At 34.6% G+C, this 13,287-nt stretch overlaps 1 protein-coding gene across 5 annotated transcripts in view; it reads right to left on the reverse strand.

Annotated features, from left to right (window-relative positions):
* The window catches only part of LOC114249107 (Histone gene-specific Epigenetic Repressor in late S phase), a 245,520-nt gene that overhangs the window by 178,244 nt on the left and 53,989 nt on the right, over positions 1 to 13,287 (reverse strand). For all 5 annotated transcript variants that reach the window (XM_089734855.1, XM_089734853.1, XM_089734854.1 and 2 more), the window contains exons 2-3: positions 2,626 to 5,401; positions 1,248 to 1,344 (exon numbers count right to left, since the gene is read on the reverse strand). In XM_089734855.1, coding sequence (XP_089590981.1) covers positions 1,248 to 1,344; positions 2,626 to 5,349 — 2,821 coding nt within the window. In that variant the 5' untranslated portion in view covers positions 5,350 to 5,401. The remainder of the gene's footprint in view (positions 1 to 1,247; positions 1,345 to 2,625; positions 5,402 to 13,287) is intronic.

Consider the following 13,287-nt stretch of genomic DNA (forward strand, 5'->3'; position numbering starts at 1 on the left):
TATTTTTAACATGTTAAGCTTCTTATAAGAAACTAAGCCTCTTTCGAAGACCATTTAATAATTTCCAAGAAACGCTATCGTGTCGATTAATGTTCATAGAATATTATTCTTTGCATTTTTTTTTGGTACCTCTGAATATTATTGTACTAAGGATCTAATGTTTATATTAGTTTTTTACTTCTATGAAGATTACCTTGTTTAAATTTATTTAGTTTTAATTTAGCTAAAAAACGAAATTTTGGGATTGTTTCGGTCATTATTTTACGTTTTGCACGGGCGTGACATCTCGCTTATCTGGAGTTAAGGAATCCATAGACATCACAGCTATGACTATTTTGGGTAGAGACCCTGAGAGGTCAGGTTGAGGCTTTAAGTCTAAATAACGTTGCAATGGCAGATCATCCTTCAAGCCTGATAGTGTTATGGTTTCGAAGCAGAAATGTTCTATCTAAGAAGGTCTTATCTCCCCCAACTACTGTCCCTACCACCCGAAGCTATACAAAGCTATTAATGTGACGTGGAAACTGTCATTGAATAAATTGTAGCAATTGTTTTGTGAACTCGACACAGATCAACTGCGCCGGAGTCGGCCGAGGCCGACGGCGTCTCCGTCAAAATACATTGACCTCATTATACGTTCACTAATCTAAATGGACCTGAGTTTTATTCAGACTTTTATACAAGCGAACGGCCATTTAATGTTTGCCGAAGTAAGAGGCTACTCTGGATAGTATGTACCAGTAACAGCTCTTCAACGCTCCGTGTGTTTTAAAAATTTGAAATATTATTTGAAACATTCATATTCAACTCAACTCATATACTGAGTAAGTAACGACAATGTTATAAACGATAGCACGGTAAATTGATTAAATGAAAATTACATATGCAGTGCATGTGACATGTTTTATAGTTTTATTTGCTTTGGACACCGTACATTTTAGGTTAGATTCAATTTCTTTAGGTATAGGTTGAGTTTGAATTATCACATTGTTTGGTTAGGCCACTGAGATTTAAATTGTCGTGAACGAAATCAGACTTCACTCCATCAAATGAGAGGGGACTGCCGTTGCTCATGGACATGGACATTTTTATAATACATATTATATAATAATATATTAATTATATGATATATAATACACATGTATATATTTACTCATAATTTATAGTTCGAAATGAACACACGTAAAAATAGTTAAATGTAAGTTTTGTTAATATGAAATAGTATATTTGCGTTTACTACTCCTTACCTGGATGAGGAGGATGGTTGTGTTCGGCGGGAGGCTGCATCGAAGATAAGGCAGACAAAGGAGTGTACCGAGCTGTATCTTCTTTTGGGCAGCCCTCCTAATTTCAAAACAAAGTTCCATTAATACCCCAATTAATATACCCCAAATCAATAAAATCTACGGAAAGGTATTTTATCAAACGATTTTTTATTCCGAGTACACATTTTTTATTTATTTTTGAATGATTATTGTTGGACTTGCAATTTACTAATTCATCTAATCTATCTTTTAATTTATTAAGCAGCTCAAACAGCAAAATGGTTGCAAGTCGTTGCTTATTCGTTTTATTACAGCCACCTAAGAGAACATTAATCAATAAATCTTTTCTCCTTTGATATCCATTCGATTGTGCTCCAATGAAACTACGTTTAAACAATAAAGCCTTTAAAATAACTTGAAAGTCAGTGGCTCGAAAGATTGACGGTAAAAAATGGAATAAACAATTTAGAAAATATTAACCTCGAACCAGTCAGACGGAACAAAAGAAGTTAATCGAGCTACGGTATCAATAACAATATTACCACAGATAAATAAAAGGGAAAATATTGCCAATTTTCTTGAAACTGCTAAGTAATGATACTTCGGAAAGTAAACTAACCTTTGTTAAATATCTTCAATATGTTTTTAGTGGTGTTTAATTTATGTAATTATTCTTCAGATTAAATGTTTCTTTCATATAGTTTAAAACATCATAGAACATGTAGTCTCTATATATAAAAATGATTGCTGTTCGTTAGTCTCACTAAAACTCGAGAACGGCTGGACCGATTTGGCTAATTTTGGTCTTGAATTATTCGTGGAAGTCCAGAGAAAATTTAAAAGGTGAAAAAATATGAAAATGCTCGGAATTAAATAAAAATAACAATTTTGTTTTTCCTTTGATGTGTCCCACGTCGGACGGATTCCTTTTGTTCGTTTTAAGTTTATTTTATACAAAAGCTTAGGTCTTTTATTTATCGATTGAGGCACTACGAAGTCTGCTGAGTCGACTAGTGTTCAATAAAGATGACACAATGTTATCTTCCTTCAAGTGTAAATTGTCCACAATTGGGGTTATCAATGTAAACATCTCCCATTTGGATTTAGACACTTTAGCTAACACGTAAAACGTTTTTTTTTGTGAGAAAACTTTTGGGAGGGAAAGCAATGAAGGCTAATGTGCGGATAAGGTCCTCGGGGTTGTTTACATAGAACTCACTTCATTACGAGGTATAAATAAGAGTCAAACGACAGCAAACAAAGCGTTTAGCGATTCAGTTTCTTACCAAAATTTTTAGTTTATTTCTTTTTTTAATCAATTCTATATTTAAAAAGTTAATAAATTCATGTATGAACATACCTTCTCGCAATTAGCCGTCGCAGTTGTTTGCGTGTGACTTGTTGAAGAAATACGGTACTGCATGCCGGATACTGTGCAAAATCCTTCGTGGTGGTGAGTAGAATATACACCAGTGATGGTTACATCGGTATCTTGGTTAACGATAACCTCTACTTTTTGCTTCCTATCTGTTAATTGAGATTCATCGCCCTCTTTTTTTGTTTCATCGTTTTTCATTTCCGACTTCACGCCGGAGCTCACCCCGTTTTTTGACTTTTGAGAAAACGATTCATCGCTACCAGAGTCTGAAGTGGTTTCGTCCTTATTTGACTTAGGAGATCGTTTTTCATAGCTGGCGGCCAGGATAGCGGAAGCGTTTAAGCTAGCCATGCGCTTTTGGACCACCATATCTTTCAAATCCATCACAACTTCGTTTCTATTTCTCTTCTTTTTAATAGGTACTCCGGCTGTTTTCTTCATTTTAGCTGTTGGTTTGTCTGAATCTGACTTCGCTGAAAAAGATTTAGGTATTTTCTTTTTCTCAGGAGATCTCTTTTTGGTGTCCGATTCGCTATCTTCACTTGAAGATGATGAGGATTTTGGATCCCAATATTTTCCTGCGCTTCTTATTCCAGGGACACCACGCAAAGTTCTCTGAGGTAAGCTGTCATCAGAGCTGTCTGAAGAATCGTCTTTTTTATCTATTTTGCTCTCATATTCAGATTCGGATGCACTGCTTTCATGCTTTTCGATGTCCTTTGGCTTAGAGTCCTTTTTCTTAGCTGGTTGTGATTTTGATGTGCTTGGTAAAGCTTGTCGATCTACAGTTTTCATAAGGCCTAGTTCCATATGCGTACGACTCTCATTTTCGTATAAGCAATGTACTTTAGCAATAGCGTTCAGCGATGCCATTCTATGTTTTTTAGGACCTGTCCACATGGATAATAGTTTCAGTCGTCTTTTGCTTGGCTTATCACCGCCCAAAAGTGCACATTCATCTTTCAAATCAATTAAGGAGTCTTTGGATAGTTCTTTTAGTTCTTTAGATGTGGTTTTTTTCATGCTTTCTATGATACGCTTGTATTTTCTTAATTTTGTTTTCTTAGCTTTAGGTGTGTCTGATTCTGAAGAGTCTTTGGTGTCATTTTCATCATTAGATTCATTGGAGCTCTCTTCGGAAGAAGAATGATTAAGCGTTTTACTATTGAGTGCAAATTTACACGTATCAAGCTCTTCATCCGATGAACTTCCTTTTCTATTCTGTTTTTTTGATTTGTTTGTTACTTTTTTGGTAATTATGTTTGTTTTAGCAGGTTTATCATTTTTATGTTGCATTGTTTCTGAATCTAAAAAATGAATTGGGCTAAAAGGTTTGCCAGTAACACTTGATTTCCGTGCCACCATCTTATATGATTTACTAACAATTGGTTTTGGTATTATTGGTGCTTCTTTTACATCAGTCAAATCATTTTTATCCAAGTGGCATATAGTCAAAGTACTTTTAGTGGATTGACATAAATCGACTTCTTCAGAACGTTTATTCGCTTTTAATTGTTTCACTACTTCTTCTATTGGTCTGTGTGGAGAGTACTTCTTCTTCTCTGATTCGGTTTTTTTATCTATAATTGTTCCCTTAACTCTTGCAATAGGGCGAACTCGTCCAATATTTTTATTAATAGGGCTTCTGAAATCCGATAATATGTTCTTGGGCGAATCAACTTTTTCTGTGAAAGTATAGACGTCAATTTCAGGTCCTTGTGATATCAAAGTATTAGAAACATTTTTGTCCTTAGAGTTCTCTTCGGTTTTAGTTTCCAATTTCATTGATAAAAATCTTTCGGACACGCTTAAGTTTCCTTTGGAATTTTTTAAGCATTTAACATCTATATCAACTGTCCTTGGTAATCGAGTTGATGTGAAAAACTTAGGAGGCCTTTCAATTTCAACCTTCGTAGTTTCTGTCAAACTTATAGTGGAAATTTTTGATGCAGTGCTTGGTGAGGCGGATTTATTATTATCACTCTTAGTTTCAGTTTTAGCATTGACAGTGGCTTCATCTTTGTTATCTTGATTGTCTAATTCTTCATCATCTATATTACTTTGACAGCAGTTTGCGGCTGATTCAATTGTTTCACATCCACTTTTTCTGTCTTTAGTACTGTCATTGGCTGATTTATCTTTTTCAGTATTAGCTTGTTTTGTTTGTTGTGAACTCTTTTTCTTTAAATCAGCTTTTTTAACGATTGTCTTTGTTTTACATACTTTCTTTGTTATCTTTTTCGCTGTTTCCCTGTTTGTTTTGTACTTTGTATCAGTTTGTTTTGTATCTTTATTCATTTTAGCTTTAGGGTTTATTCTTTTCTTATTTACAGTATTACTTTTTTTTGTTGGTGCCCTTTTCGTATTGGTTTCTGTCAAGGTTTTAAGCGTGTCTTTCTTCTCTTTGGGCCCACTTTTAGTTTTTTTGACCGGTGAATCGGTGCGTAATTTACTTGTTCCAGGCTTAGCATTATCAGCTGCTGAATCAGGACTGCTAGCAGCTCCCGCGTCATCATCACTTTTACTGGAACTGTCATCTTTGGCAGAACTTTTTTTAGGTTGTTTGACCAAAGCTTTACTAACAATTTTCTTTACCTTTTTAGCAGGTACTTTTTTCTTCTTAATAACTTTAGGGGTTATTGATTTAGAGTGAATTTTACTAAGCTCCCCCTTTTTAGGTGAAGGTTTAGAAGCCTGTGACCTCATTGTCAGTTGCGGTCAAGTTGATATCCTCATGGATAGAAAGGATGATTACATTCTGAAACAAAAATATTTACCGTTAAAATACAATTTTATAATAATTACGATAAAGGGACTGGTCTTTTAGATGTTTGAACTCTCTTAATTCTTAAAGTAAAAAGTTATAAAGTTATAAGTCAGTTCTAAAATAATACAATCGTAAACGCTCATGGAAAACGATAAATATGTTCTAAACTCTTAAAATATTTTTTCTTAAAATATTTCTTAAATAACTCTTAAAATATTTTTTTACCCGTTTTCTAAAGTAATAGATACTTCAATTAACTAACTCAAGAATGGCGACAAAATTCACGTAACGTTATCCATAGATTTTGATAACCACTTGAACAGATGTAATAAAACACTTCACTTTGTTATATTTTCTCGACACTGTACTTCTCTTATCATTCAGTTAAATTTTTATTGGCGCTCCCATAACAAACAGCTTAAATGCTGATATATCTAGTTTCACAGTTTCGCCTTTAAAATGTAGAGTCCATAACAATTATCTGTATACTTGAAACTTTTATTGCTCGCAAGGGGTGGTGTAGCTATAAACCTACCCGTCACTTCGATCCACATAGATCTAATGTGACTTCTATGAAACCATCTCTTACGAGGATTCAATACATGAAAATAGATTATTTGATGTCGTTACGGTAATTGTATCTTTCTTTTCCGAATATTATTATTTTATAAGCCGTTCCATTGCGTTGTTAACTAATAACTAAATGCTATTGCTATTTTTGTGCTCGCGCTTGTGCAATGTGCTTTGCTAATCACCTTAAGGTTATTAATTATCATATCATAACTATACTGGGATCTTAGAACTTATATCTCGAGGTGGGTGGCGCATTTACGTTGTAGATGTCTATGGGCACCAGTAACCACTTAACACCAGGTAGGCTGTGAGTTCGTCCACCCATCTAAGCAATAAAAAAAAAAAAAATCACTTCAAAGCAGTTTGAACTTGCGCTTTTTACTAAAATTTTAAAAGAATTGTTTCCCTTCTGAAACAGACAAATTAACAGATAACCGACCATCACTGGTTGCGGGGATGTTTAAATTTATTTTTAAGATATAATGTGAAGTTCATTTCAGGCAGTTCGAAAGAGATTATTTTGTTCATGGCCATAATGTGTTCTGCAATCAATTTCATCTATACTTTGATTGCATCTTTAACGAAACGTGAGGTTTAATTTAATCATGTAGGTAAACAACAGAAGGGCACACGGTCCTTTGTTGTTTATACTAAGGTGCGTACGACTATTTGTCCAGCACAATACATGCTTCCCAGCCGAAACAATTGTAGTGACCTAATATCTGTCGAGTACTCGAGTCGAACAAAGTTCAGGTAAAGAATTTGACGTCGAATACGTAAGATATGGGTGTTTGCAGTTTGCCTTACTGTCGCAATACAAAAAATAATAAGTTTGAGAATAGTAAGAGTAAGTTTGAGAATAATAAGTTTGGGTTTTGCTAACCGCTACCCGAGCGCCTCCAAAGTAGACCTAACAACTCAAGAGCAGCTGATTCGCGAATGAATATACTACCGGATCGGAATCGCGACCCGCTGAGAAGATCCGGTGAGAAACTCAGCGGACCAATGCATGGCATGGGTTAGGTTGCATGTCGAACTCTTTTGCCGATATCGATGAGTACGGTTGCTGGGGCTCCCAAGCCTGCCCTACCATTAGAGCTGAAGGCGTATAATGTAAGAGTTACTGGATCTGATGGATCCGTAAGGATGAGAACACTGCATGGAGTATGCATCTTTAGCTGTGCCAAATTTCAAACTACAACGATGTATGCAATGTCCTTTAAAGGATTCAAAGTTTTTCTTCTGGTATTATTATATTTTATCATGAATAATAATATATTTTTGTACTAATTTTCCTTATGACTTTTAATTATGCATTTCTCATAGATCCTTGTACGAGCAATCTGCTTATTAAGCGATGTAAAGTTTTATCTCCACGTACATATATACATATACTACATACATATGTTTATACAAATGTATGTAAATCAAAAATTCAGATTGAATAAGTAATCATTCGTGTTCGTACGTTCGGATATGTCTTTTGACCTCTTTAAATGTTTTTTTTTACTATTTTTTAATTATTATTAAATCAACGGTATGGTTGAAAAAAATTATCGATTAAATTTAATGTAAGTTTTCAGGTAACGCCGACCCGACGAATCACATAAATCCACTGTTTTTTATTATTTTAGAATTTAATTTGCTTTAGTAAACTATACTTGAGACCTTAGAACTTATATCTCGAGGTGGGTGGCGCATTTACGTTGTAGATGTCTATGGGCTCCAGTAACCACTTAACACCAGGTGGACTGCGAGCTCGTCCACCCATCTAAGCAATAAAAAAAAAATAGTAGACAGTAAATACTTATTATTATACAAAGAAAACTTCTGTTAGTCACAGAGTTTTACTAAATAAAACAAAAACGAGGACACGTTCTTCGAAATTCAGTGCTAAAGAAAAACGGGCTGCGGAAAATTATTTTCCTCTGTCGGCACGGTTATACTCACAGTAATAATATAATTAAAGCGATGACTCGCCTTTTGTCAAGTTAATCTATTAAGCCGCCGCAGTGGAGAACAAACCCTTGTTATTATTCGAATGATTTTATTTTACCGTTACCAGACACTAAGAGGAAGACGTTGTTTGTATAAAATAAGCAACAATCACTAATGTTTTTTCAATGCAATCTGTTTATTATAGTCTTTTCAGAGTTCATTGAGCGTGTCCTAATTAAGAAATTTAAAATATGTTTTATGGTATGATATGGTCATTAATTTTTGTATTTTTTTAATGCTTAGATGGGTGGACGAGCTCACAGCCCACCTGGTGTTAAGTGGTTACTGGAGCCCATAGACATCTACAACGTAAACGCGGCCACACACCTCGAGATATAAGTTCTAAGCTCTCAGTATAGTTACAACGGCTACCCCACCCTTCGAACCGAAACGCATTACTGCTTCACGGCGGAAATAGGCGGGGTGGTGGTACCTACCCGTGCGGACTCCCAAGAGGTCCTACCACCAGTAAATTACATAAAATTTAATAATATTACGTCATGTCACATGATAACTTTAATATAATAAATGACATGTTATCTTTTTTTCTTATCTTAAGATGTTTTGATATATAAATGTGGTTAATAATATAAGTAGTAATAGTTTAAATAGAGCATTTTATAATTTTATTTATTGCTAACTTTAATAGATTCTAGCATCCGCTTTGTATTTGGTTTAACAAACCGTTGAAGTTTTAATTGTACAAGTCGCTTCTGTAACTCGCTTTCTTTTACAAAGCGTTTGGTACTGAGTATTGTATAAGTCACTCTCTCTCGGTCTCCTTAGTTCGTTTGAAGGAAATAAAACTTGAAAGCCTGTTAAGATCTTGGAAACACTAGACTGCAAACAATGAATTTGAAGAAGAGATTATAGAGAAATCCGACTGAAAACCCTGATTTACATTTTTGAAGTACATAATATATTATAATCATATTTTTTTTATTGCCCTTGTAGGCAGACGATCATACGGCCCACCTGATGGTGAGTGGTTATCGTCGCCCATGGACTTCGGCAATGCCAGGGGCAGAGCCAAGCCGCTGCCTAAAATCTATTGGGAAATCTAATCTATAAATCTATTCATCTATTGGGAAACCAATGAACAAATGCGATTTGAACACAAAAGGTGTAAAGGAACATATCTGTTTTAACACAAATTACATTACACATTGGTGAGGACCTTTAAGTGGCTTTCTGTTTCTATTTTTTGTTATTTTATTCTATTATGCTGAGTTGTACTGTTGGTTCTCCTTGTAATAAATAAATAAAATGGATAAATAGGTAAGTTCTCTACTTAAATATTACTATATATTTAAGAACTTTTCATAAATTCTCGGTTTCAAAGTTTTCCGTTTATACCTTAGTCAAGCTATAAAATATTTTAAACGGTTAACTTCCTTATAATTGTCACTTAAGCCTTGTTCGGACTAGGCGAGTATTTTAGTCGAGTACCGAGTAATTTAGTAGCTAAATGTGTCTGAGCACTAAAAATTTAGTCGAGTAGGTTAGTAAATAATTTAGTCAAGTCAATCCATTTTGTTCTATTTTTTCGGGCGAGTAGAGAGTAGTTTAGCCACTAAATTACTCGGTACTCGACTAAAATACTCGCCTAGTCCGAACAAGGCTTAAAAGAGTGACTAAATTGTATGTAATGCTTTTGATTATATCGCTATGAATAAAACAGCAATTAAAGCTGTATTAATAAGCTTAATTTTAGTTATAATTAACTCACCATGCGTTTTCAGAGATCATTTATACTAAGAAACATCGGGCTCTGGAATGGACACAAGGGAATTTTCTGAGTACTAATAAAGGTTCTGCTTTAAGCGCGGTTAGATATTCCTCGGCGATAACCAGCGGTTTGGCTGTGCTAATTTCCATAAGCGATAGAGTCTAGACACCAACATTGGCAGCACACTCGTATGCGTTCCAATGCGATAAATAATGTAATAGCAATATTGGTCTATAAGCGACCCGTTACGGCTCCGCTCGGGTATTTAACAAAAATTTCAACGATATTTTACGTTGTTTTGTTTTTTTAAATAAAAGAACACTTACCGCGGCATAACTATAATAGTTAGACATATGCTGTCGCGACATTTTTTGTAAATAGGAATGTGTTCTACAAAGGCGTAGTACATTATTTTATTCTATCATCAATAGTTTTCGCAGGGTACGCGATCTAAATAATATTTTAGGTAATTTTTTTACACGTTAGTTTTCCAAAAAAGATTATAGCCTATGTCACTCGGGAATAGTGTAGCTTCCAAACAGTATAAGATTTTTTTAAATCTGTTCAGTAGTTTCGGAGTCTATTCAATACAAACAAACAAACAAATCTTTCCTCTTTATAAAATTATAGCGACCCGCCCTCGCTTCGCTTCGGAAACATTAAAACACACATGAAACCAAAAAAATAAAAATAAAAAATAAATTAAAAAAAGTAGCCTATGTTCATCAGGGACAATGTCGGCTTCTAATGGAAAAAGATTTTTTCAAATCGGTCCAGTAGTTTCGGAGCCTATTCGAAACAAACAAACAAACATACAAATCTTTCCTCTTTATAATATTAGTATGGATATAAGTATAAGTATTGATCTATTAATTCTGAATGTAAATTGAATGTTGAACAAAAACGGTAATTCTATAACCTCCAGTAGATCAGAGTACATATTGAGGATTGGTAACTAAACGACAACAGCGGCGGGATGGAAGGATATTGATCGAATTGCGAAACAACATTTAACAACCGAGGCACTTCAGATTCACTTTTCCGCCTCTTGGACGTCAATTACGGTAATTCTGATAGGCTTGCTGCTGACACCCGCTAATGCACAGTTCAATAATGGACGCGTTGAGATCAAATATCTTTGGTGCTTCATTTTTTATGATGTTGACCTTCGATCAATACCTACTATTATTGATCGAAGATGTTGACTGACGGGATATTTTTGACATTTAGCTTACACTGGCGCCAAATAATCGCTTTATACCCAACTTAAGCCTTATGTTAAAAAGAAATTCATAATTACAGTATATGTATTCAGAACTCCAAAATAATATCTCATGGGCGACAGTATTGGTGCATTCCGTGCGTATAGCCTCTCCGTATTTTTGGTGTTAATGGGATGTCCGTCACGGTATATCGGGTGTTTATTGGTCATCGAAGCCTATAAGTGAATATTTTTGTACGATAGTGATTAGGAAGAATTAGATAGGAGGCTCGGACCCTGGTGGAGTTAGGTGAAATGGGATATCACAAAGCGATTGTATTGAAAATAGGAATTAGGAGAGAGTTAGTTAAGTGAGTCAGAGATTATAGTTTGATGATTTTATGTATCCGCCAGAAGTTGTAACAACAATCGTTTATTTTAACATGTTTTCGTCCCGAAAAATTTCGAGCATGTAAATAAGTATGTATAAATGCGTACTTTATCTAATATAAGTACAGTCCGAGTACGCCATTCTTAACACTTAAAATATATTCAGTGTTCTCATGAGCGAGGGTGATCACTCACAATTAGGTAAGCTGTACTTTTACACCTCACACACTTGTCCTGATACGGGCTTTAATAGCCTAAGGATAATTGTTGGTGACACTGATAGGATAAACACCCGCGAACATGAGCGTAATTAACTTAGCTAGTTTCGAAGTTCGGACATTCGCTTCATCTGTAAATAACAAACACTGTACTTGACGATTCTTAATTTAAAAAATAATGATTAAGACAGAATGTTCTATCATTTGTCTGCTTTTTCGATCGTATTTAATAAGTGTCTCTAAGTAATGGGAAACGTAAGGTTATTTTAAATTTAGAGTAAATCTGTTTATTAAATGTATGTTAAGTATTGAAATAAATATAGTTCTGAAGTAGAGCTCCGGATCATTGACGTTTAAAAATATAATTTGTACACGAATGTGTAAATGCATATTTTATTTGGTAGATATACTTGAGAAAGGCTCAATTGATACGATATGAGGGTAGCTTACATTTTTTGTGATGGAAGCGTCGCTTGTAGGTCAATTATGGCGCCGATGCTAGCGAGCTGAAGCTCAAAGCTAACGCCCATATAATATAGTACACGTATTGGTATTCTAAACAATTAGATTAATTACTAACTTAATTTAGGTTTATATAATAATTACGTAATTTAATTAATTTCATTACCAACTATATTACTTACGTAACGTAATTTAATTTGTTAGGGCTTCAATTTGAGAGAGAATATTTTTAATTCATCAAAAGTTTTACTTCAACCGCGTAAAGGTTACATAGATTTTATATCCAAATACCTTTTTGTACCTTAATGATGGGGTAGATATTACCATTTTGCATATTTCTGGGTGGGACAGTCGTTATAAGTCTATGACAAAACATCGAGTACAAATGTTTAGTTCGTAAAGTGTTCATGGATCTCTATTGTTGGGTTGTGTTTTCCCAAAGTATTCTTTTTTAAGATTCACATAACGAAGAATAACCAAATATAAAAAAAATGTCATCCGCTCCCTATTTACCTCGAAACCGGAGAGTTTTGTGTAGACGAATTACACAAACTGGCAGTTATTTAATTAGCGCAAATGACTGTGCCGATCACAGTCGGGACTCTAATGAAATCTTTCGTCTCGCCATCGCGGTAACCTCAAACGGTTTGTTTACTTCTGTTTATTTGACAAAAAAAAAATCAACTGTTATAACCTAATCACAAGAATCATAATTGTAGAGTGAGTCTATAAAGCTATTCTCGATGGGTGTTCTCAGTCCTCTTGCTGTTAATTGATTACCCGAGCCCTTAAATATTCCTACTACACATATTCAAACTAAAGTGTAAGTAATGGCTGTAAGTAACAAAACAAATCAAAACTTTTCCTCGCACACAAAAATTGATTACCACAATTAGAGTTGACCCCTATTAGCAGTAGAACAACGTCCAGATTACTTACCTCCTATATTACTGTTATGTGCAGTCAAGTAATAAGCAGTGTTACGAAATAACTCGGTAATTAAGGGTATTGTAATTACTGTAATTTTACGAACGTCACGGTATATTTTGTTGAGTGTTGCTTTGTACTCGATTTGTTACAATGAAATAGTGTAATGTTTTTTTATGAGTCACGAAGATTATGTTTTATTTTGATATATTTCAACAACGGAAATACGAATCAAACGGAAGCTTTGAATGGTTTCCATGAAAACTAGTTCGTCGGAGCAACCGTTGATGATGACGGACGAAAGTATCACGGAAAATAGGTACATACTAGGCTGCACTAAAAGTATCGGGAATGGAATATTTCCACTGTTCCTGACATA

The sequence above is a fragment of the Bombyx mandarina genome, chromosome 18 (genome assembly GCF_030267445.1).
Source record: "Bombyx mandarina strain Sakado chromosome 18, ASM3026744v2".
Taxonomy (NCBI): Eukaryota; Metazoa; Arthropoda; class Insecta; order Lepidoptera; family Bombycidae; genus Bombyx; species Bombyx mandarina.